This window comes from Mytilus galloprovincialis, chromosome 2, assembly GCF_965363235.1.
Source record: "Mytilus galloprovincialis chromosome 2, xbMytGall1.hap1.1, whole genome shotgun sequence".
In the NCBI taxonomy this organism is placed as follows: domain Eukaryota; kingdom Metazoa; phylum Mollusca; class Bivalvia; order Mytilida; family Mytilidae; genus Mytilus; species Mytilus galloprovincialis.
In genome coordinates, this window is record NC_134839.1 from 1,639,111 (window position 1) to 1,666,479 (window position 27,369).

Consider the following 27,369-nt stretch of genomic DNA (forward strand, 5'->3'; position numbering starts at 1 on the left):
AAAACAGGAAATTAAACTTTTGGACTTGGTAATTAATTCTTGGTTTGATTTCAATTGATTCGATTCTGATATTACGGTACTCCTTCATTAATGCCAACAGAATATAATGTAGGTTAGGAATATTTTCATGTTTAAATAATAAACCATATTCTATATATTGGTTAAAATTTATAAATTATAAAAAAGTCAATGCAAAAATTTGGTCAGGTCAACCTATATTGAACGCATGATAGACTGGTCAAGTTTCATATGTATATCCAAAACCAGATTTAAGGAACTACAAGTTATAGAGTGGTGATCAAAGTTAGATCCAGTCAATCTGACAAGGGACTGGGTGATGATAATGAAGGAGATTTTCTGATAGAGGACCAGATCTAAGCTACTTAAAGTTATAGAGGAATAATAATTTGTCATCTAATGTATCTTGTAATTTAAAAGCTGGTTTATACAAAAACTTGATCACCATGACCTATTTCGTATGTAAGAGTTATTTCTGTTATGTTTGAGGACAGAAGGTAGTAAAATCCATTTTAATCAATTGGGGGTAATAAGGTATCATTTTATGTGACTAATTTTCTATATCAGGTTAATAATGGAAAACAGGGTTTGATCTTAATGAATTGGAAGTTCTCTATTTGAAAATTGGTTTAAATATCCATTTAGAAATGAAATTAAACTAAAAATCAAATTACAGGCTGTTATTGTTATTTCCCTTATACTTGTTGAAGTGCTTTGGTAATGTAACTGGAAGCCTGGGTTTTTGCAGAACTAATCGGCAGTATTATATCAGAAATTGCCCAACTTTAGTTTCACTGTTACATACAATAATAGAAAAGCAAACAACAATTTGATTCTATATATTTTAACTGATAATTATTACAGAAAACCTCTTTACCCCTGGTGCAGATATTGCAATGTAATAGTACATGGTCCAATCTATAACATGTAAACTTATTACTTATGTAAATCTCTCCTGGTTAACTTTCATTTTCCCACCGATTATTTTCTGTAATTACAACAAATGGAAATTCTAAAATCGTAAATAGTGAAAACTTTGAAAACACCCACACTATTATTTTCTAAGGTTACATGTATGACCTTCGGCTTAACATTTATTTAATTTCCATAATATTTGATCTGTTAAAGTTGAAAACTTTACATAGAATCTTGACCTTTAAAAGATTGAGAGATAGAAAAAGGTTTCCTTTATTTACCAACACTGATAAAAAAAACTTGAGATTTAATGGCCCTAGATAAATAGGATCAGGCTTAAAGTTAAGCATTGTTACGGAACATAAATTTCCTATTTTAAGAAACCGTAATAGAATGCAAAAAAAAAAAATAATAATCTTTTAACCACATGTATAATTATTTGACAGGTTATGACCATGTATAGTAACTTTTGAATTTTGAATTTAGCACAGAGATTAAGAGAAATGGTAATTAATAGTCAGGTCATTTATATTTATAATATCAGGAAATAAGAAAAACTAAAAAAAAAAGAGATATGTTGAGAAACCTTTGAATATACATAAAGTAGCATCATAATTGTCAAGTACCCACAATGCAGTATAAACATTTGACAATAAAAACCAATGACTTAAGTTTTCCACAACAGTAGGCAGCGAAATAAGGACTCAATTATATGCTTGATGTCGAATATTTTTGGAAATTCCAGGATTTTTAAAAAAAAATTTTAAGTAATTATATGGACAATGAAGGTTGACAAATTTATAGTTGGAAAACCCAAAACAAATAATTTTGATTTTTTTTATCGAAATTTAATTCAAATTTCTGTAATCATGGTCATGGCTTCATGGCCTTATTGGCATAGGAAAAAGATATAATATAATTGAAGATTTATTACATTTATTAAAACAGCATTTAAAAAAAAAGGGAATTCCACTGTTCTCAATGAAAGCAAATTAACATCTTTGGGGGTTATTAAGAATGAATATTATCAGTTGGGATATGTCCCGGACTATGTAGTATGAACTTAGGCATTGCTCTGTACATGTTTTTTCTCTGAGATATTTTCATTTGATTTGTAATTGAATTTCTTTTTCATTGACAATTATTCTACATCCAGATTCAGGATTTTCTAGCTCAGTTGAAGACCCATTGGTGGCCTTCAGCTGTTTTCTGCTCTTTGGTTGTCTTTTGTTGTCTCTTTGACAAACTGCATGTTGTTTAAATCAAGCTGCTAGCAATATCTAGTTTTTCACACAAAAAATATGTAATAGAACTGTACATGTACAACAGCGTGTAGTCCAGTCCACTATTGACTAAGTGTTAAACATTTTAGACCCTTAAGGGTATATGTTTATTTATAGTTAGTTGGAAAGATTAGCCAATATTTGTATAAGGTCCATTAGTTTTACTGATCCTGTGTAAATATTGTATTTCATCTAGAGCCTTTCACCAGCAATATACTACCACAAAAGAAAAGTCATATTTTGTATATTTACACTAATTCATTCACAAGAGGAATTTTCTCTTGTTCATTTTCACACTGGGTGTTTTGTTAGTAGTATATTTTTGGAAGTTCTTAGGTCTGTTTACTGGTAAGTTTGTATTTGGTTGTATTTATTGATATCATTAGCAAGTCTTATGTGTGTGCATGCACTCTTAAGACACAATTGTATGTTTTGTGTGTGCCAGAAACAGTTTTGTTTTAGGCAACTGAATTTTTACATAGATTTTATGTAAACCATGTTTACTTTGTTCCTACAAGTTTCATTTGAACTACTGTTTTCTTGGTGAAACTTTTCTGTTTTGCTTCTGCCTGCAATGAATCTTCTTGTGTTAAAAAGTGGTACTGGTAAATAGCATCATACTTGTAAGTTACAGAAGTTTTCCTGCTTCTTTCATTGTAATGAATTCTGATTGAAATTACCTCAGTCATGCAAGAGTACAGATGATATTTTTGAAAGTTTGAATACAAAAGTTCATTTCTTAAATGAATCTGATGTCAGACGAAGTTATATATAGCCTGTATGACCCATGGTGTATTATGTACAATAGTAAACAAACTTCCCGACAGTGTTGATATTTCATAGATGGTAATTTTGATATTTACTGTGAAATTTAAGAATAGAATGGTAAGAATAAATTAATCTGACCGACTTGTTAACAAATACTTGACCTTTTAAAGTGGTTAAATAGTAATGCTATTTACTAAATAAATTGTATGATTTCTTTTTTTTTTAATTTGATATCTATATCAGGGACCTAGTCAACCAGAAAGTTAGTACAAATACACTACCTAAGTTTAGTAAGTCTTGGTAATTTAAGCATATTTTGAGAAAGTTTTAGGTAAACCACATGTATGTATTTGAATCTTTCAGTGTAATAGTAAGTACATTCTGCATGCAATCTTCTCAGAGTTCTCAACTTCTCAGGCATTCAGATTGATATCCATTGTTTTTAAAAATCACATAATTAACAAAATATATTAATTGAACCATTACAGCTCTTATATATAATAAATAATATACAATGATATACAGTGTATTTCACATGAGTGCAAATTGCTTTGCATTTTTGCAACTGTCCCAAGTCAGGAACCTAAGGCCAATGTCAGTCTGTATGTTTTTTTATGCCCCACCTACGATAGTAGAGGGGCATTATGTTTTCTGGTCTGTGCGTCCGTCCGTCTGTCCCGCTTCAGGTTAAAGTTTTTGGTCAAGGTAGTTTTTGATGAAGTTTAAGTCCAATCGACTTCAAACTTAGTACACATGTCCCCTATGATATGATCTTTCTAATTTTAATGCCAAATAAGAGTTTTTACCCCAATTTCACGGTCCACTGAACATGGAAAATGATAGTGCGAGTGGAGCATTCGTGTACTGAGGACACATTCTTGTTTTATTTTCAGTTCATTCACCCTAGGGTTTTTGTGGGTTTCAGGTTACTCAGTCACTAATTTTCTATGCTGTCTTATGAAAACTGTTAATGCTTTTTTAAACAAACACTTGAATGCTTTGTCAAGAGAAACCTTCCAGCATATAATGAAGAAATACTTAACCTAGCACCCATTATTTTTTTACTAATTGTTTATTTTTATTTTTCAGAAAACAAAGAATATGGTGAAGATTATGCAATGGGAGGTACAGATATGAACTCTGATCGACTGCTTCACAATGACAATGACCCGGTTCAGACCAGGTCAAATGATTATCATACAGAAGGTCAAGACAAACACCCAAAAAGAAAAATTGCAGCAGGCCACCCGCCACCGTCATACAAAGGTAGCCTTTTACTGTTTTGAATGGGATACTAGGGTTTTTTGTGATGATCGACAACTTTAAAAATTGTATTGGTTGGTACTAAGATTTATCAGAATGGAAAAAAACCAGAACATTCTCAGATCTGTGTAATCAAATAGTGTGACATCTATTTTCACTGAACTAGAACACAATTTTATTTTCGGCCAGCTGAGGACCACCTTCCGGTGCAGGAATTTCTCGCTGTGTTGAAGACCTGTTGGTGGCCATCTGCTGTTGGCTGCTCTTTGGTCGGGTAGTTATCTCTGGCATATTCCCCATTCTCTATTATCAATTCTAATCAAAGTGTGATCATCATCAGATCTATATTGTAATCAGATTAATACATCTTTTTCATACAATGTAGTATATAAGCACTTTCATGTAAAAATATATTAAAAAAATGATAAGATCTTTTTTATCAGTTTAACGATTTGTCTTTTGTGGGCTAGCACATAATGATATTGAAAAATGAGAGCTAGAACAGGTTTTTTAAATCCATTTGCAATAATTATATTAATGATGCAGGCTTAAAAATTACTTGACATCAAACAGCAATGAACATTTTAATTTCGTATTTATCATCCAACTTGAAAAAGCCACCGCAATATTTAATCATGCAGACCATATACTGACAATAATGACGGAGTTCTTTCATCAACAGAATTAATGTCATTTTTTTTATCAAGTCAAAGTAAAATAGATGAAATATTTCCATGTCTTTTTCATTGTACGTTTCCAAAGAAAATCATTGCCTGATTATGTAATAATGACTGCGCCATGCAATGTTGAATCTCTTTTATCGAAAGTAATTACAATTGTTACACGCTGATGAGAAGTAGTTTTATTGACATCCGTTTGTTCTAATCAATTGTTAATTAAACTACTGTAACATTTTATTAAGATGTTTTAAGGAGGGAAATTTCCTTATCAAATTCCTACTGGAAAGATTGAATTTGATCGGGTATTTGATGGTATGCAAATTGCTATATATAGACTCGTAAAATTGAATTATTTCACATTTTCAATCAAGAAAATATGGTACTGCAACCTTGTCGAACTGGGAAAATCATTTTTTTTATGAACAGGAAGTGCAAAATTAGAATAAAAAGATTAGTTTATGCATATGATGATAGGAACAAGTAGAAAGGTTCAATTATACTGACACACAATAATATACTTTCAATGGTATATTAAAACTTGTTGTAACTCTTTTATTCCTCTAGGATACTGTCTAAATAGATATCCAGTTGTAGTGGTCTAAGTTTTTCTATGCCTGAAAATATTTACTATTTCAATTGTGTGAATTCCATTTATACTAGATAGTGATAATTTTTAAATTTGCTGACTCAGGTTTATGTAAAAAAAAGAAAGGTCAAACTGTGACAAGATAAAACAAAATGCAGGTCTTTATAGCATTATAAGTCTCTTGCTGTGTTAAGTGTTATCCTCTATTAAATGGGATTTTGTTTTTGGTGCTATGTGGATTACTTGCTGAACTGTGGATCTTCTGAGAAGTGTCATACTAAATTCGATACATACAAACCAGTGGAAACATTGTCATCCGAAAGGATATATTTTGAAATTGCATTACATAACAAAAGTTTCACCGATTTTTATAAAAGTCGATGACTGTAATTTAATAATAGAATAGATGAATTGATGCATTAAATGTCATTACATGCTATATGCAATGTAACGTCTCTGATTAAATAATGCTTTTATATTTTATAGGTTTTAGTGAAACAGAAGTCAAATATAAACATACGGAAGTAAAGCCATTAAAAGATGGAAAGAAAAAGGACAAGAAAAAGAAAAATCTCAAGGCACAGAAAACTCCTGGTTTGTAATTTATTGAGAAAGAGTAAGCAGGTCAATGAGAATTTTTTTTTCTTCTTACATATTTAAATATCACCAGCTCTTAAGCTAGAATTGTACGTTTTAGAAGTTTCCACTTGAATGTGACTTTTTAAATTGAATATTTTACTAATGCTTACTATGAAACAATTTTAGTTTTGAATTAAAAAAAAAAAGTTTTGGAGTTGGATTTTATGAAGATTTTTATTTTCTTCTGATTAAGAATGTGTCTAATGATAAATTAATTCTGTAGCAGCATTAATCAATGACTTCCATAAAAAAAAAATACAGACAATTTAGTCCCATTTCCTTCCTCTATTACTTACCACCTTACATTCCCCAAGTATTTTGTGTTAATCTACAATACTTGGCTTATATCAGACCTTTTTTCTGGACTCCTTATACCTGTGTCAAATTTATCATTGATATTGGACCATTATGGAACATCACCAGAATGTACATTAATAGTGAAATACAGCTCAGTAAAACCATTTTTGGCAGATGCACCCGGTCCAGATTTCTTGTATATCTTTTGTCTAAAACTTGAAAATTATTGCATGTTTTGTTATTTTGTCATTTATATGTCCATTAATTTATTTACAGAGCCACTGAAGGAAGAAGACCAGGAAAGAAAACTGACCCGTGTTATAGCTAAAGCTAATAAAAAAGATGCCAATAAACAGAAGAAAAATGGTAAGACAAATTGAAAAGCATTTGTAATTTATGTTTCTGTTGATATCAGAAAAAGAGAGCCAATGAATGGCAGATTTTAATAAAAAGTTTCTTCTGATATTTTTACTACCGTTTGAAATTAGATATTATTCTGCAAAAATAGGGAGGCCCTTGAAAATTAGCTGTTCTAAATCAGAATCTAAAAGAATATGTGTATTTTCTTCATTCTTACCCAAAAATGAAAATAACATTATTGGTTGAATTTTCGTTGAATTTTGGTGTATGCCTTTGTAAATACCTTTTTGTAGGGGGATATGGAAAGATTCCAGGGGATGCTAAAATAAATTAGGTTGAAGAAAGACAGAAAAATTGACACATTGTTAAATACCAATGAAATAAGAATTGGTAACCTCATTTTAATGTTCCACCTACAATATTAGGGGGGGGGGGCATTATCTTTTTGTGTTCAACCCAAGATAGTAGAGGAGCATTATGTTTTCTGGTCTGTTTGTCAGTTCATCCGTCTGTCCTGCTTCAGGTTTAAGTTTTTGGACAAGGTAGTTTTTGATGAAGTTGAAGTCAACTTGAAACTCAGTAAATATGTTTCCTTTGATATGATGTGTCTAATTTTAATGCAAAATTAGAGTTTTGACTCAAATTTCATGGTCCACTGAACATAGAAAATTATCATGCTAGAGGGGCATCAGTATTCATGTGCTATGGACACTAAATTGTTCTTTTTATTCCCAGAATGTGATTAATCTATGTAATGTTCCTTCCAACAAATGAATGTATTGGTTATATTCACCAGAGAATGATTTCCCCATATAGGATCTATATAAATTTGACAGATTTTAACCTTAGCTTTTTTAGAACAATGACCTTTTAAACTTAATAAATAAAATATATATGCATTAAACTCTGTCAGAAAAAAAACTTCAGAAAAATTGTATATAAATATTAGTGTCTGACATTACTTTGGTAAATTGAAATTTACTTACTTAATGTAAAACCTTTTAAGTGTTTACAAATAATTACTAACCGTAATCAGAATTAATTTAACTCAAGTGTGGACACCTACTAGTGTAAACTAACATTTACCCAAGTTGATAAAAAATCTTTTTGTAACTAGATTTTCCTAGTGTATAGTGACCAGTTTTATCCAAAAAAATAAGCAGGACAATAAAAATATGCAGGTTAATCTAAAAAAGGGAGTAAAATTTTATGAAATTATGCAAAAAGTTTTAAAATTTTATAAAATGTTATAAATACTGAGATATAACCCTACTTATGTGTAATAAACAAGAGAGTCAAAAATTAGCATTTAACGCCTTTAAAACAATGTAGAAGTTCTACAGTACAGAAAGGATATGACTAATAACTTTTTTATGGTATGAAAGATGTTGAAATTAAGTATAGTAAAACTTTTGATATTTACAGAAATTATAACAACGTCTTCATGGAGAGCTGGACAAGAATTGGTAATGAGGGAGTTGGGACCATTAAAAACACGTAGAACATCACAGACCTCTCAGCCAGGTATAAATTATGTAAACAACCAGGACCCTTAAATAGTTTGACATGTAAAAAATTTGAAAATCTTGTATGTGTTATGTTGAAATTGACAACAACAAGGCGTTATGTTGAAATTGACTACAACAAGGTGTTATGTTGAAATTGACTACAACAAGGTGTTATGTTGAAATTGACTACACACAAGGTGTTATGTTGAAATTGACTACACACAAGGCTGAAATTTTCCTTTCAATTTGTGAGTTTTGCTTTCAGTTTATATGTTGTAAGGAAAAGGCACAAGACTGAAAATCAAGACTTTGATCAGTATTTTAGAAGAAGTAGGCATCAATTTAGGTCAAAGCAAACAGAAAATAAGATTTTGTTTACCAGGTTTGAGATTTTATTTTTTAGGACCAACAAGTGCAGTCATAATCTTATCAACAAGTATTTGTTTCAAAAATCTTATAGGGTGCTTTATTTGATATTTCACATACCAGTATTGGTGTAAAAAAGTGCAAATGTTTTGATGGTTGTTGTTGTGTTGCTACCCTTTTGATGCCTCATATTTTATTTCATTGAAGTTTTCTTCATAAGAGTGTTTTATTGTTATCTCATAAACGTTTTAATTCTGTATTCAGTGAAGCAGACATCAGATAAAGAAATACTCACTAGATGGTAGTTAAATACTTCAACGTAATCTTAAACACATTTTCTTTTAAGTTTAAAACTTGTAGTTAATTGGTACTCAAAGATTTTTTCTGTTTTTCTGAGTCATTAGGTCGCTGTCTCATTGACGTCTATCCTATATCTCCTTTTATTATGATATAATTAGTTTTGCGTAATTACAATGAAGTAAACAAAGCTCTTTAAGGTTTTTTATCATTTGTCAAGATAGATCAGATAAAAATTAAATGTCTGATCAGATAAAATTAAATGGTATTATGTCATTATCAAGTTTAAATGATATAATTTCATTTTTAGGTCAGAGATGTCAGTTTCTTTGAATTCATTTTTGTCTTTCATTTCTTAGTTTTTTGAATTTTTAGAATATATAATTGAATTATGACGTTAGTTCAGGCGTACATTTGCATCACATTGAATGTAATTGTGCTTGTCATACCTTTTAAATTAGGGAGTAGGGGTGTTCTGTTTTATAAAAGAAAATCTAAATTTATATCATAGGTGAATTGAAGAAATGTGGCCTCATCTCTTTAAGTGTTGAAGTATTTAATAACAAGAGTTATTAAATGCTTTCATATATTTAAATTGAATATTATGCATAGAATTTATTGTTGGTAGTCCGATATAGTTTGATAAAGTATTGTTTGGTAAATACCATGTCTTGATATATAAAACATATTTATGTCAAAAATAGTTTTGCAATAATTGCTTACTTTGCATTTAATGAATAGGATTTGTGTGGGGCATCTTGACATGATTTGTGAACGGAGATAAGACATTTTTTTTTATATTACCTGATTTGAACTTTTCACCCAGTGACAGGAAAAAACTACCAATACATTCTACAAGAGATTTGACTTTTTGTTTAAATTGGTCTTGCTCGTACTTCTTTCAGTATGGAATTGGGTATTAAATATGGAATGTCAATGTCAACCAAAACATTAATTTCCCCAAAAAATCCAAACATAAATGGTACAGAAAATATGCAATTTTTGACTTATTTTTATGACGATTTTTTTCTCTATTACATAAACACAATGGAACTTCAATTTTATTATTCTGTTTTCTATTCATGTTGAAAAAGCTATATTTAGAATTTCCTTAACACTTCTTTCGAATACTTAGTTTACAGACTTCATTACAATTGAAACGTGTGACAAATTCTCTACTTGTCTTTCCAGGTGACATTGACAGAGGATCACATATGCCTGATGGTGCATACGGGGGCGCTGAGGAACCCGAACCCCCAGAGAGAAAAACAGCAACAGACATGGAGTTAGAAAGAGCCAGAGTTTTATCGGCTGAAGCAAGACGTGTTCTCAGTGATCTTAATATGGGTGAGTAAATTATCATTGAGATATCTGAGTAAACATTCAACATACCTCGTTTCTAGATAAAGCAGACTCTCTGAGTGGTCTGATTGAAATGTTTCTTCCTCATTGCATTTAGGAGTAAGAACAGCCTCTCTGAGTGGTCTGATTGAAATGTTTCTTCCTCATTGCATTTAGGAGTAAGAACAGCCTCTCTGAGTGGTCTGATTAAAATGTTTTTTCCTCATTGCATTTAGGAGTAAGAACAGCCTCTCTGAGTGGTCTGATTGAAATGTTTCTTCCTCATTGCATTTAGGAGTAAGAACAGCCTCTCTGAGTGGTCTGATTGAAATGTTTTTTCCTCATTGCATTTAGGAGTAAGAACAGCCTCTCTGAGTGGTCTGATTGAAATGTTTCTTCCTCATTGCATTTAGGAGTAAGAACAGCCTCTCTGAGTGGTCTGATTGAAATGTTTCTTCCTCATTGCATTTAGGAGTAAGAACAGACTCTCTGAGTGGTCTGATTGAAATGTTTTTTCCTCATTGCATTTAGGAGTAAGAACAACAACTGTCCTGCTCTTTAGTCATAATCATGTGTCTGGATAATACATATAGTATAAGAATAAGAATAAGAATATTTTATTAGGGTCCCGCCAAAGGCGGTCCCCTATAGTGATCAGTCTGTCCGTCCGTTCGTCCGTCAGTCCGTCTGTCCGTCCATCCGTAACACTTTGTGTCCGCTCCATATCTAGAGAACCATTATGATTTCATGATGTATGTACAACTTCCTAGGTCAAAGGTCAAGGTCAAAAAACTTTGGTTTCAGTTGACAACCCTGTGTCCTGTGGTGAAGATCGTGTCCGCTCTATATCTTGAGAACCGTTATGATTTCAAAGTTTATACTTGACATGTATATGAACCAACACCAGAGGGTGTGTCATAATTTATGAACGACTGCCTAGGGCATAGTTCAAGGTCAAAAACTTTGGTTTCAGTTGACAACCCCATGTCCTATGGTAAAGATTGTGTCCGCTCTATATCTTGAGAACCGCTATCATTTCAAAGTTTATACTTGACATGTATATAAACCAACACCAAAGGGTGTGTCATAATTTATGTGCAACTTCCTAGGTCAAAGGTCAAGGTCAAAAACTTTGGTTTCAGTTGACAACCCCATGTCCTATGGTAAAGATCGTGTCCGCTCTATATCTTGAGAACCTTTATCATTTCAAAGTTTATACTTGACATGTTTATAAACCAACACCAAAGGGTGTGTCATAATTTATTTACAACTTCATAGGTCAAAGGTCAAGGTCAAAAACTTTGATTTCAGTTGACAAACCCATGTCCTATGGTAAAGATACAATTTTTTAATGCACATTATTCACAGCGGGGCCCACAGAGATGGCTCCCATCTCAATGATATCTAGTTATTCCAATCAAGGGCCCTTGATGGGCAGCATAACATGTACACATAGAACAATACATCATGATTTGTAACAGAAAAACATTTTCATATAATAAAAGGAAACATTAAAAAAGTTCAGATAGGTGTTATTATCTTCATTCTATAAAAATCAAATACATTTAGTTCCAGGCAGGATGAGAACCATAAAATCATTACAATTATCATATATGTTTTGATATTTCAGACGTATTTCTACGTGATCTATCCCATGCAGAATGTGTACAAATCTAAGAGATATCTCCTGTTTGTCCTAATGTGCCTTTAATTAATATATTTCTATGTTTTATTAATAAGTTATGCTGTATGTGTATGCATTTATTATTTCTATTTGATTAACTGTTAATCGAAAAAAAACCATTAATCTTCAATACTCAAAACATTGAAAACTCTGGGGAAACATTTTCCAAATTGTAGATTAAATTATTCAGAACTTAGTCGGAATAGTACCTTCCAGATAGTTGAATGGAGAAGTCATTTATAAAGATAAATGTTAATTATATATATAAAATTGACATTCATTTGATATGGGACTTTATCGATATTGGCTTAATTCCCAAAAATCCATTGGAGTATTACCAATTGTAAAACTGACAGGAGGAACTTAGAGGAATACTGCAGTCGATTTTCCTCAAGTTAAAGTTTTTTATATCGATTTTTAAAACACTCTTATAGCACTATAAAACCTTTTTGTTGATTTAAAAACTCAGTGGTTCTGATTGCGAAATTTTTTTGGTACATGCATTCAAGTAAAAATGTTTTCCCCTGCATATATATGTTTTTAAACCTGACAAATATTATCTTTTAGTACATATTCAAGTATTCCAGTAAAAATAAATTCCCCGTGTATATGTTTTTAAACATGACAAATATTATCCTTTAGTACATATTTAAGTCTTTGATAAACATGAGGTGTTTTTTGTTGACTATAAGTAGTCACATGTCTGTAGTGTTGGGGAAATTTGTGTCTTAAGCTTTAGAAGGAATATACCCCCTGAATTACATGTGGGTTAGTCAGATTATATGTTTTTTTATTTTATCAAATTGTATTTTTTGATTGATGGAGATCTTCACTAAGAATAATTGTATGGGTGGTCAAAAGATGCTTCAAAATCTGATAGCTTAAGTTGTTTTTGATTGATTGATTTTTAACCGGATTTTTGTGACAAAAATGTCGGTTATTGATTTGGGGATGTACGGCGGGCAGGCGGGCGAAATCAAATGTTGTCTGTGCATTAACTCATGAACCGTTCAACCAAAGCTTTTAAAATTTTAATATGTTATTACTGACAACTATACGAAGGTCAAGTTCAATAATGGCTATTTTGACTTTTACCGTTCAGGAGTTATGGTTCTTGAAAGATTGAAAAATGGAGTTTCCAGTCGTGTCCGTGCATTTACGCATGAACTGTTCTACCAAAGCTTCCCAAATTTTAATATGTTGTTACTGATGACAGAATGGAGGTCAAGTTCAATAACGACAATTTTGACTTTTACCATTCAGGAGTTATGGTTCTTGAAAGATTGAAAAATGGTGTTTCCCGTCGTGTCCGTGCATTTTCTCATGAACCATTCAACCAAAGCTTTTGAAATTTTGATATGTTGTTCCTGATGACAAAATAGAGGTCAAGTTCAATAATGACGATTTTGACTTTTACCGTTCAGGAGTTATGGTTCTTGAAAGATCGTAAAATGGCGTTTCCATTCACGTTGTTGCATTTACTCATGAACCATTCAATCTAAGCTTTTCAAATTTTAATATGTTGATACTGATGACAAAATGGAGGTCAAATTGATATTGACGATTTTCACTTTCATCATTCATCAGTAATGGTTCTTGTGGTATTGCCAGGACACAAATAAATGTTAATAAATCTGGTTTGCTGTCGTTGTGACAACCTCTTGTTGTTTTTTTAACGCCACTTTTGGGCTTTTTCTTGCCAGCCAGTTTTGATTGGTGGAGGAAGCCAGAGTGCCCAGAGAAAACCATTACCCTTAGATAGGAAAACTGACAATCCTAGTCAAATAAGATTTGAATTTAGTGCACCCGCACAAGAGGGTTCCAACTTCCAACCTCAGTATTGACTGGCTAGTTAGACCACTTGGCCACAGAGGCCCTGTTGTTTTTGAAGAATAGTTTTAATAAAATTAATTCAACAAAACTTAAGAATGGTCAACAGGAGATTAAAAATTTATTATTTATTGAACATATACATGTACCAGACATTCTACATGTAGACATTATCTAACTGGCTAATGCCACTTACTTATCAAGCAAGAACTATTTCTTCTGAACTCTTGGTTTTCAGTCTATTCAAGCTACAAACAAAATGAGCAGACTCTTTATGCAAGACTGGTTTGAAATTGACTTTTAATAAAGTGATTTAGTAGCAGAAATTTACCAGATGATTTTCCTTTATGTCCTTCAATAATAAAAAGTTATTAGTTTTTTCTGTTCTTAAGTGGCCCTTTAAATCCCTTTATTCTTGGAAATATATGTTCTTTCAAGAATTTGGCAATTAATTCTATTTATTTCATGGAAGTAAAGCTCTCTTTTTATTCCTTTTCAAGTATAAATGTACATTTAAGACATTTAAAACCATAAAAGTTATTACAAGTGAAATTGAATATTTAAAATGTGGTAGAAACCCTTAATCAAATAGGTCTAATAACAAAATTAGTATATGGTAAAGTGTCTATTATAACTTTGGCAAAATCTATTTTACGTAATTTTTTAATGAATATTGATGACAAACATGTTTTGTACCGACAAATTGTCTTCCCAAGTCGGGAGCCGGACATTCAGTGGTTGTCAATAATTGGTTGCTTATTTTCATATGTATTTCCTTAATTGTTTGGTCCTTAACTAGGAGTTAAGTTGCTGTCTTATATTTTTAATTGTAAGTTTTCGCTTTTGAATTATTTTGCATCTTGTATTTTCAAGGGTTTTTAAAGCTGACTAAATGGTATGCATTTTGCTTATTGTTGAAGGCTGTAAGATGGCCATATCATTTGGAATCTAGTGAATAGTCATCTCATAGGCAATCATTCTAAATCTCCCTATTTTTATATCAATATTCAGTTGGAGATGTTACTTCTCAAACTTAATATATTTAAAACAGGATATTACAGTCATACTCTTTCATTCATACAAAATATTAGAGTTTTTATGTACAAAATTTTGTAAAACTTAAATGAAAAAACATCAAAGTACAACTGCTTATGTGAAATAAAATGCTTGAATAGAATTTTCATGGTTGAGAAACATAACAAAAGGAAATTTTACTTTTTATGCCCCACCTACGATAGTAGAGGGGCATTATGTTTTCTGGTCTGTGCGTCCGTCCGTCTGTCCGTTCGTTCGTCCGTCCGTCTGTCTGTCCGTTCGTTCGTCCGTCCGTCTGTCCCGCTTCAGGTTAAAGTTTTTGGTCAAGGTAGTTTTTGATGAAGTTTAAGTCCAATCGACTTCAAACTTAGTACACATGTCCCCTATGATATGATCTTTCTAATTTTAATGCCAAATTAGAGTTTTTACCCCAATTTCACGGTCCACTGAACATGGAAAATGATAGTGCGAGTGGGGCATTCGTGTACTGAGGACACATTCTTGTTACATTTTAGTTTTAAGTGTTGATTTTATAATGTGATGATAAAATTGAATTTCTGAATATATCTTTTAATTCTAGATGATGAAGAGAGGAGAAGGGAAGAGTCATCAAAGAGAGCAAAATCGGCAACAAAACGGAAAGCACCAAAACCGTCAGGTATGGTTTTTATTCAAAAAGGATAAATTTTATAAAGTGTTGAAAAGATTTATTTGCATAACTTCAACTAATGTGCCAACTTTTAGTAATTCCTTCGTATCCTCTTGCTCAAACTGAACACTCTAAGCACACAATCCACTGTGAAACATAACTCTGGAATTATTAGAAATAAAAAAGTTATTAAAGGATTTGATGAATTGGTACTTTGCACCTGAGTCAAAGTGACCAAGTTTCGTATCTACTATGAAAATAGATATGACCAAAATTAGAAGAGAAAAAAATACTGAAGGGAACTTAAGAACTAAAAACCAGTGAAATTTTTACAATATCATGTTAATAAATATTTGGACTACACTTCAATGTGCTATTAAATTAAGTTAAATTGACTTTCTATCGAATTCTTGCTTTGAAATGGCATGTTTTGAGGATTACTTATATCCCCACATTTTTTTTGAAGTTTTTTAATTATCTACTTTATGCTGATCTGATATATTTGAAAAATCGGCCTTTCGATGTGGACTTACTGATTACATTGGTATTATGTCAGATCAGGGTACAACTTTTGGCGTCTTGTTGTGTTCAGTAAGATATTAATGAAATTTAATTTTATTTGTTGACCATGTGAGGAAATCAAGCTATTTTTAATAGCAGTAAACATATTTTATAAAGCCATTTGTAAGGCTAAGGAATAGAGGACAATCTTTGGTGAGGAAATCAGCATGAAAATGTTCAGAAATCGTAAAAAGAATGTTTGTCAAAGCCATTTTTCTCGATTTTACATTTTCTCTTTTTCAAAGTACGTAACTTTTGTTGAAAAATAAAATACGAATTACAAACTTCAAATCTGTAAATAAATTTAAAATTGATTGGTAATCCATGCAAATCATAAAATATTTTTGATTAATTCATAAAGGTCACGTTGTAATGTTGACTCAGATATTAAATCATATATCCATTTACATTTCTTTCATTTATGTAGTATAGAACTTAAAATTTACAGAATAAAACTTAAACCCTAACTTTTATTTTGGTGAATTAAGTGTACATGCATGTTTGATAGTGAAAGTTGTGCAGGCTGAATAATATCAATAAGATTAAAATGTTTATCTTCAAGGTCAATGTTCAAAATTTAGTTCAACTAAATATACTACTTTACACATGTCATATGATATCCAAATATTCAAAAGTCAGGTTTGAAAAAGTATTTGAAAGCCTTGATAATATTTAGCATTATTTATGCCCACCACCTGATGTATGATTAGAAAGTCTTTCTCAAAGGTCAAGGTCAAAAATTTAATTCCATATCCAAATTGCAAGTTATTTCCATGTCAGAAGTTTTTAATGCATGGTAAAGATAGGAATGATATTTGATCTTGTTGTTCCTTACCACCAGACAGTTTTCTATGAATAAGATAACGATCTACTTTTTTTTTAAGTGACAATTTCTTTAATGTACATGCAGATGATTACAGAAGATTATTTAATAGATTGTACTTAAAGTTAAATAAAAAGATCGTCTTTAAAGATCAGTGCAAAATTTCCTTTTGGAACTTTGGTCAATTATATTACCTGATTTTTTCTTAGATTTATAAACTAGATGTACATAATTAGAGAAATTGTCTACTTTCAATCTCGCTGCATTCCCCTGCGCTCCTTTTAACATGCCTTGAGTTCACTGTTATTATTTAATAGATTGTACTTACAGTTAAATAAAAAGATCGTTCTTAAAGATCAGTGCAAAATTTCTTTTTGGAAGTTTGGTCAATTATATTACCTGATTTTTTCTTAGATTTATAAACTAGATGTACATAATTAGAGAAATTGTCTACTTTCAATCTCCCTGCACTCCTTTTAACATGCCTTGAGTTCACTGTTCAGTTCCATACAAGCCAAACTTGAAAACAAAATTGCCAGGCTTGTAGTCTCATTCAATTAGTTTTATTTTGAGCTACAATTTAGTTTTTAATTTGGGATAAACAAAGTCTCTGAAACTTGTAATAGATGAACGTCTTTATAGTGTACTATATTGTTGATGGGTAATCAAAAGCTTAAACATGCAATTTCTGGGACATTACAGAAATATTGCTTTTAGAAATAAGTCATCTGATATTTTAAAATGTTATATGTGGATAAAAATATCTTCACAGTATTTAAATATCTTTTTGCAAGGTTGGGACCTATTAAAAAGAAATGAGAAAAGAAAGTAGACTTCTGTCTGGGTTTGTGTGGGTTTCTTGTTATATTTTCATAAGTAGAAAACAAGAAAATCTACAGTTTATTTAATATTAACAGGCAATTGATTAGTCTTTTGGCTTCAACCCTGTGATAATGATTTTGGAAACTATCCCATACTATCATGAGGTGTTCCAAATTAACTTTTAAAAGTTGACTGGCATCATGCCAAACCTATGTCAAGGCCACGTTACCTTAACATGGGTGTACAATGTCAAGGCCACGTTACCTTAACAGTTGCCCATTGATGCAAAAGTTCATCTTATGTAAATTGAGAAATGGAAATTTAAATTTAGCCAAAAAATTGTTGTAACCTTTATATACTTGTTTCAGTAAATATTGTGTTTACAGTAAAATTTGTTGCAAATTGTGTTTACAGTTAGCAATTACTGTATTGACCTGCATGTTAATGCCCAGAGACTTTTACATAAATGATTTCAATGTGTTCAATGAGGTTTGATAATTAAATTCCATCTTCCAATGTTCATTCGTGTTCTACATTGAGGTCTTCACACTTCATTAGACCACTATATTGACTTCCTTTAAGTGATATTTTTTTCATCGTTTCATGTTATTAATATACCTTAATTACAAGGATAAACACATTTTAAATGATATCACGACACTGTTAACGACAGTTTCGGAACAGGTAAAGGGAAGGAAAAGATTACAATATTTCATGCTTTATTGGTTGTTGTCAGATTAATTTCGTCATAAACCGCAGAGAGTTGCATCCATTCATTTGCCGACTAGGGCCATTAGGCTTATATTACCCCACCAGCAGAAAACATGTCAATTGGGACTATTTTAGAAATGGAGCATGTTTAATGTATATAGTGTGTTCAAGCTTGTATTTTGAGGTGCACTTAATACTTTTTAATCCACTCCTATCTTAAATAATGCATGACATACTTGCAGCAAAACTTTTAAGCAAACTATGGTCAATACAGTATTTGACTTACTCCAGTTTGACTTCAATCTCTACTACAATCTTAACTGCTACAAGGAAATGAAATTCTTTCATTGAAAAATCTCTCCTAGTTATAAAATAGTTTATTTCATAGCAAAAGCTTCTGGTCACATATAAAAATAATGTTGGTGAGAGAGATCTCGAAAAAAAATTGAAGAGTTTAATGGATCTGAGGATTTTTTTGGTGAAATTTTGTTGGTGACTTTTTATTTTATGTTTTTTATCAAACCATTTTCAGCTCCCTAAAAATATATTTATTGCCATGTTTTGTCAGTACCTCCAGTTTGACATATTGGGAGGGGGGAAGAGATGGGGGTGTTCAAAGTAATGCTCCATATAATATCCACCATTGAATGGGTACACCAAGTGCTAATCTATTTAGAGAATTTTCCTCCCCACAATAATCAATAGCAGCTTGTTTCAAAGTGGAAAAGCTTTTGTGGATAGAAGCTTTTATCTATTATCAGCTAATCTATGTATGGTAGATGTGTAAATAGAACAATATTTAAATATTTTTAAAACACAGGTTTTATTGATCAGTATTTAATTAAATTTGTACTGTAGTAGTTTTTGATTACTATCAATCTAAAATACAATACTGGGACACATTCTGTCAATATATATTATCTACATACTTAATGAGGGTCACCAAAGGGACAAGTTACAATGCCACCACCCTTGTGAGAAACTTCATCATGAAAAAACAATTGAAAAGTTAATTTATAAAGCCATATTTGTAACAATCGTTTCCATGGTTCACTGGACATTGGCAAAAGTCCAAGAATATTTTGTTTTTGGTTAATAGAAAAGGTTCTAAATATTGACCAAATGACCAGTTAAAGATTGAATGATTAAAGTACATGTATGACTCTTCCTTCAGTCAACAAAATTTGATACTGTAATGTCTTATAATTCAAATGAAGAAATGATGCCATTTTCACAAATGACCAGTCTTTACGCTGAGTGGCAGCTCAGGCTAGTAAAATTGCTCTCTGGCCTGTAAAAATCAATCTACAGGCCAACAGAATCTAACTAAATATTTTCAAAAATTGAGCTCCGGGCCTGTAGATTTAAAAGTTCGTCGTGAAGACTGAATGACATTAATGCAAAAATTGGCTGCAAAGTTATGAATAATACACAATTCAAATCTAGTCTTAATTAAGATATAATGTGAAAAGTGTTTCTTAGGCTTTAATTTAGACATTACAAATATATATTTAGGTTGTAGGATATTTTAATGTTTCCTTTTCATATTTTGTATAAATCTTGCTGTTGCATTCTTCTGTATCGCTACAATATGGATATTCACTGCAAAACATGAAAAAGAAATATTAATTATTTTCAATAAAGAAATCCTACAAAGTTTTTTTTAGTTATATTTTTATTTTCCCTGAGAAATGGTTTCTTTTCTAAAGTTTCAATCCATCTTCAAGAAGCATGAGTTAATTTAAATTAAGTTGTAAAAGGCTTGTTGATGTTACTTCAAAAGTCAGGAAGAATTATCCCAAACAAAATATTTACTCAATACCTATAACCTTGGACAAGGATTAACTATCATTTCCTGCAATACAGACATAATTTAGGGATTAGAGTTTTGTATTTTGTTTCCCTTTCAGAAATAAATGTATCTTGAAAAGTTATTGGATTTGTTGCCAGTTTTTTTTTCCTTTCTTGGGTGAAGTTTAGAAATTACAATAGAAAAACATTGAATTAGAAGAAGGTTGTCTGTTGAAATTTTTTAGACATTGACTGATATTTGGATGTTAATTAATATTTCTTTTTTTTATGACAGAGTTGCATATCTCTAAGTAGGGTATAGGTGAAGGACATTGGTTAGGGGTAGGTGGTTTCTTCTACAAATAGCCTTGATACAGACCATGTTAGGTCCGAATTGAAACATGTCACTATGTCAACATATTAAGTTTTTAAATTTAAGTATAATTTTCTAGCAATACTGTTGGTTTAAATGTTGATATTTAAGTTTTCTAAGCTGATATATTTATTTTGTAATCATTACAGTGTATTTATTTTTTCTTCAACAGCTGCAGAAATAGACAAACATTCCCAGATTAAACAACGACATTATGATGCAGAAGAGATTCGCCATTACATACAGAAAAAGAAAGCAGAACGAGTACAGAAACAAATAGAGGAAGAAAAACGTCAAAAGAAAGCTGACGAACTTCGGCGGAAACAATTAGAAGAATTGTATACAAAACAAAAACAAACAGCATCACATCCTAAAAAATTCAGGGACATAAAACATAAATCCAATAATGAGACATTTTCGCATCCAATGGCGCTTTCGGACTTGCCCAGACATCACCCATTCCAACACGAGAGGAGTCGGCAAATGGTAAAATCATTATATAACATTTACAAGATACAGTAGCATTTTTTTGTTGTTGTAATAAGCGATCCACGAATTTATGTATACCACGAAACGTCTTTTTTTCTCTATCCACGAAAATTGATACCCAGGAAGATAAATGAATCCACAGTATTTAAATAGGTAGTGCACATGAGACTGAAATGCTTCTTTAGCATATCCAATATAAAACTCAGCAATGATTTTAAATTGCTTTTTGATAGATAATGCAAATTCCATGTGTAATAACACTTTAACCTAGGTTGAAATCACCCTAACCTGGAATTTGTTTGACTTGAGAAATAGTCCCTAATTAAGATAACTTGTGATCTTTAAAAAGCGACAATACATGTAGTTATTTCTACAAGGCAGTTTGAAAGCTGAATTAAAGGAATATGTTTAACTGTTGAGAAATAGTCCCTAATTAGAATAACTTGTGATCTTTAAAAAGCGACAATACATGTAGTTATTTCTACAAGGCAGTTTGAAAGCTGAATTAAAGGAATATGTTTAACTGTTTAGAAATAGTCCCAGATTAGAATAACTTCTGATCTTGAAAAAGCGACAATACATGTAGTTATTTCTATAAGACAGTTTGAAAGCTGAATTATTAACTGCCATAGGATGTGTTAAAGCTTTACTACTATAGCCTGTTTGTTTGCTGAATGTTAAGGATCATCATAGAATTTATTGGTTTGTTAAAAATCTTTTTCAAGAACCTGCAAGAAGTTCTTATTAAAATATTTTTTGATTAAAAACTAATTAAATATTTTATAATCATTGATGGGAAAAACTGTTTAGCGAAGAAATTGTTTTAGTGAAATAAAACACATATCAACTTCTTAATACGCAGGAAGTGAGCGTTGCATTTCAAAAAAAGCTTAGTTATGTAAGTTAGCGTTGCATTTCAAAAAAAGCTTAGTTATGTAAGAAAATCCTTTTATGGCGTCATTGTACATTAAACTTCAGTTTATAAGCCTTATTGAATACTTTTTTCTTCTAAATTTTGCTTGTAATAAAATATTTCATGTTGACATGATATGACAAAGAAAACTGATAAGTTTGTCATAAGAAGCACACTGAAAGATCTTTCTTACGTAACATCTAATTGGATGTAGTTAACATATTTGATATAATTCTTGGAATCTGCAACTATTAAATTTTTTTCTACATCTTTCCTTTCATGCTAGAGATAGAATTGTCGCATTAGATTATCAACAACTTTTGAATATTGGATTTGGAATTTTTTTGGGGGGTAATTGTAGAGATATGTATGGAGTAAATAACTTCAAAACAGGAAAGATGAATATTGAAATGTGAAAGAAAACAACTGATATCTGATACAGGTTATGTTAACTCCAGGAGAAAAATATGGAGTAAATTACTTTTAAACAGGGATGATGAATTGATGAAAAGTAAAATCTAAACTACAGATATCTGACTTTTTTGTTACGATTTATTTCAGATGACAAGTGATTCTGATAATTTGGCAGCTGACGAAGAGATGGAGATGAGCGATGGTAGTTCTACTCTTACGGGTGATTCTATGGACGAAGGAACTCCGTTAGATACTCCTAAAGGGTAAACTTATATCTTATTGTTTTATGTAAAAAGAAACATAACAAAAATACCAAACTCAAAGAATTCCAAAATGAAAGTCCATAATCAAATAGCAAAATGAAAGTCCATAATCAAATAGCAAAATGAAAGTCCATAATCAAATAGCAAAATGAAAGTCCATAATCAAATAGCAAAATAAAAAGCTCAAAAACACATCAAACTCATATTCCTGACTTGGTACAGGCATTTGCTAATGTAGAAAATGGTTGAATAAACCTGGTTTAATAGCTAGCTAAACCTCTCACTTGTATGATAGTTGCTTAAAATTCCAATTCAATGTAAATGTTACCTCATGCACATGATTTTATAGAGTACTGTTTCATTTAAATGTAACCAAGAAATTCTGAAAATCAGCTATTTATAGATTTTCAAAGCATTTTCTTTAAAACAAAGGAAGGACAAATATATACTCTTTCAAGAAAGTTAGATTTCATCTTGTATTTTAAATTCCTAAAACTGTATGTGATATCTGAAGGAGTGAAGTAACAGTCTGTTCTGTTCATGCTATAAGCAATTGATTAATACCCTAAATAAATGGGGAGGGGGAACAACTTACCTTAAGCATAAGTTATTTCCCTTGTACAAATAAAAAATGTTATGCCAATAATGATGCTTTGATTTTCTGTTTAGGTTTATATATGAGTGAATAATTTTTTGCATCTTTTTTAACATGTTGCATCTATACCACAGCTCCTTATTTGTTTATACATTTTGTAGTAGACTTATTATATATGAAATCTAAAAAAAAGGATAAATTTATGTCACACCTGAAAATTTGTACATGAATGATATTTTTAGTCATATAGAAAGTTAACCATTCATTTCTTCAACTGTGGTTAATTCTCTTATAAAAATAAACATAAATTAAATTAAAGGGCTGAATTATTAAAGAAGGTTAATCGGTTAGTTATTTAATGTTTAATTTTAAAAACCAGACATTTTATGAAATATATATTCAAATATTATATTTGTATATTTTATATAGGTTTGTTGACTTAATCTAATACATTTGTATATTGACATCTAAAATGGAAAAAAATGTGATAAAATATTGAAGTACATGATCGTGGACTTGAAAACCCTATGATCTGCATTTGATAGATGAATTGGCATGAAAACATTCTGCATAAAAGAAATCATTCCTTTATTCAAGTTTTGAAAACATAAATCTACCTTTTTGTCCAAATGATTAAAACTGTGTGACGCTTAGTCCACCCCCTACTGAAATATATTGCTGCAGTGTTTTATTCTCTTTCTATTTGGATGTAAACAATTTGAAATAAATAGAAAGAGCCACATAATTCTATTATACATTATGATTGAATAAATAAACTTTTGATCACACAAACAATTAGTTCAATATTGTATTAAAATATAAATATTAAAATTCAAACTCGTTTTCTTCATGGTGTTAAATGATTTATGCAATATACTTGAACATAAAAGCTCTTTGAAAAATTTGTTTACAGAATTTCTAAAAATGAATTCTATTGTCGGGGACTTGAAAAGCTGAACATCATATTGACTTTATTAAATCAGTTTGCCAATATAAATACACGAATAATTTGCATTAAACTTAAATATCAAATACTGGGGAAGGTTAAATTTACCATTTCAATCACTTTTTTTTTAGAATTTCATAACGATTTTCAAATATAGTGAAAGTTAGGAGAAAGTCGCCTATTATGCTTTAAGAATTTTCAATGTTTGTTTGTTATATTGAATATCATTCAGAATTCAAAGGTACCAATGGCAATTTTTAATTTTTTCGTTTCATAAGAAAAGTTTTACCTGCTCATTAAAAAGTCATAAATATTCAAAGGTTACGACAAGAAAAGGGATCATTTCAAAAGGCCTTTTTTGCATTCTTCCATGGTTTTAGATTTTGAAATAGACTGCAAACTTTTTTTTAAATGTATAGAGTTTGGGATTGATTATTAAAAAGAATAGTATATTTAATATATAAACGAAGAATACTAAGTCACATTTCTTTATTTATTTTCCAGACAAACAGACGACAAGTCAAAACCTAGTCAAACGAGCCAATGGAAAGCTAGTTTACAAAAAGAACATGAATTTCTCATGGAAAATAACAATTCTAAGACTGTTGGTGGATTTACATTTAATTTAGACAGTGTTTTTAATAAATTCTCTCAGGCTGTAACTAATCAACAAAGTGAAAGTGAAAGTAGACCTTTATCAGGGAATTCTGGGTACATTGGAGGATCAGCGGTTTCAAACCCTCCCCGACCTTCAGCAGAAGGCAGTGATAGGACAAGAGAACAAAGGTTACAAGCTATTAAGGAAACAGCAAAACATTTACAAGAAAAAATTCAAAATGAGGCTAGGAAGTTGAAAGGGGAAGTAGTTGATGATGGTAAGTTTTCACAGTTGCCTTTGAAATCAGAGGGTGATTGTTTTTTAACCATATCTTATCAATATTATTGTTATCAAATATACTGTAGTTGGACGACTGTCACTGCATTTCACAGAAAAGTTCCAACAACTTGTAATTGCCCATTCAGTAGGATTAACACTAAAGTGTCTTTTTAAATGTAATTGATGTCTTTTTAAATGTAATTGATGTCTTTTAACACTAAAGTGTCTTTTTAAATGTAATTGATGTCTTTTAACACTCAAGTGTCTTTTTAAATGTAATTGATGTCTTTTAACACTAAAGTGTCTTTTTAAATGTAATTGATGTCTTTTAACACTAAAGTGTCTTTTTAAATGTAATTGATGTCTTTTAACACTCAAGTGTCTTTTTAAATGTAATTGATGTCTTTTAACACTCAAGTGTCTTTTTAAATGTAATTGATGTCTTTTAACACTAAAGTGTCTTTTTAAATGTAATTAATGTCTTGTTAGTATTATATAGCTTAAAATGTAAATCTTTAAATGTGTTTTAAGTTTCCTTAGTATAATTTCATCTAGTTAAATATGGGAGTTGTCCCATAACTTGAAGTCGTAATATAGTCCTTCTGTTAGGTTGACATAAAATGTACAGCTATATCACTGTCATCAAGGTAAGATCATTTAGATGGGTGTTGAAAAAGATTCAGGAGACTTGTAAATAGGTCTTAAAATGGTTAATACCAGGCCTAAGATCTTGTACCTACATATGTTTAAATCCTTGATAGATGATTTGTAGCTATTGAGAAAGCTTGTCACTTGTGACACTTACATTATTGACACCTGTTCAGAAGTTGCATAGACGTCTGTCCCGTGACTGGTTGACGTTTAGGTTTAAGGTAGTTTACCACAAAGTTGTGGTCTCATCAACTTGATACTTGGAGCATAGAACACATTCTTTTTCTTTATAATGTTTACAGAAAAATGACTGTTACCTTTAATAGCAGAAACCTGAATATGCCTGATATACAGATGTCAAAGCTTTAGGCAGCTGACATACAGCTGTTAAGCTGATTTTAACATTGAAATTTCTTTTTGGAAAAGGAATTTAAGACTTTTTTTGTGATATGAGCCTGTCACAAGTCAAGAGCCAGTTGCTTTGTGGTTGTCATTGGTTTGATTATGTCATACTTGTTCTGGGTTAATTGTTATGGCATATCAAGGCCTTGTTGCTTTCTACATAGTAAGGATTTTGCTCATTGTTAAAGGCTTTACAGTGACCTTAAGTGGCTTATATCCATGTCATTTTGGACTCTATTGGATAGATGTCTTATTGGCAATCATGCCACATCTCCATATTTTAATATTATATCTTAGATAAATTAGTAGATAGCATAACCTAGATAACCTGTATAAAGCAAAATTTGAATTTAAGTCCATATTTGTATCTAAAGTTAAAAGTTTATGTTTTTTCCCATAACCTGTATGTTTGTATTACCTGTAATGCAGAAAGTGCCTTTAATATGTCAGTTCTTAAAGTGATTTATTGAGTGATTGTATCATAGAATTAATCTAAATGACCATGGAGTAACTTCATTTCAATATGATTAAAAGTTTAATTAGATGCAGAAATTTATTATTATCACGGAAAATGGTTGAAATAGTGGTAGTTTGTGGCAGTTCGTATAATAAAAATTGTCAATTTCTAGTTCAGTGAACAAAAGAAAGGAGTCATTAGTTTTGTAAAAGAGTATTTTTAATTCGAGATTAAAAGATTAAGTTTCTGATCAAATATTTTTTGTTTGTATAAAAACATTGAACTGTGTATTCAGGATTTTTCTCAAGTTCAAGGTTATTTCAGTAATGGTTTACCAATAAACTAAACTGATTTATAACAATCCGATATAAATGAAAAAATATCCTAAATGAGATTTTTGTTTAACTAAGTACAAATGCAGTAGGTCACAGTTATATTTTAAAAACTTTTTTTTCTTGTATTTTAGTCATTTTTTCTCCCCCTTCCTTTCTAATTTTACTGATTTATTTGTTGTTGTTTTTTTAATTTGAATTTGAAAACAAATAGAGAATTTAAAAAAAAAATGGATTGCTATGAAAGAATATAACTAAATTACGGATGTAAGCAGAGTTTTAAGAATTAATGTTTTTTTTCCGTGATACTTTATCAGACATGTCAGCATGGTCCCCCTTATGGGAATACCATGCCTTGCAGGCAGAAAACTTTGCTCGGTTCTTAGAGTACAAAATTTGATCTTTTGATTTCTGATTCTGATAAGTTTTA

General features: G+C 30.7%; 1 protein-coding gene across 6 annotated transcripts in view; it reads left to right on the forward strand.

Moving 5' to 3' along the window:
- The window catches only part of LOC143062659 (centrosome-associated protein 350-like), a 137,241-nt gene that overhangs the window by 69,581 nt on the left and 40,291 nt on the right, over positions 1-27,369 (forward strand). For 5 of the 6 annotated variants that reach the window (XM_076234348.1, XM_076234349.1, XM_076234351.1 and 2 more), the window contains 9 exons: positions 4,074-4,250; positions 6,000-6,107; positions 6,726-6,815; positions 8,235-8,333; positions 10,172-10,327; positions 15,451-15,528; positions 20,773-21,086; positions 22,564-22,679; positions 24,725-25,095. In XM_076234348.1, the coding sequence (XP_076090463.1) occupies positions 4,074-4,250; positions 6,000-6,107; positions 6,726-6,815; positions 8,235-8,333; positions 10,172-10,327; positions 15,451-15,528; positions 20,773-21,086; positions 22,564-22,679; positions 24,725-25,095 (1,509 nt within the window). Of the gene's footprint in view, positions 1-2,432; positions 2,565-4,073; positions 4,251-5,999; positions 6,108-6,725; positions 6,816-8,234; positions 8,334-10,171; positions 10,328-15,450; positions 15,529-20,772; positions 21,087-22,563; positions 22,680-24,724; positions 25,096-27,369 lie in introns of those variants that run through there. The other variant, XM_076234353.1, reaches the window with a different exon arrangement.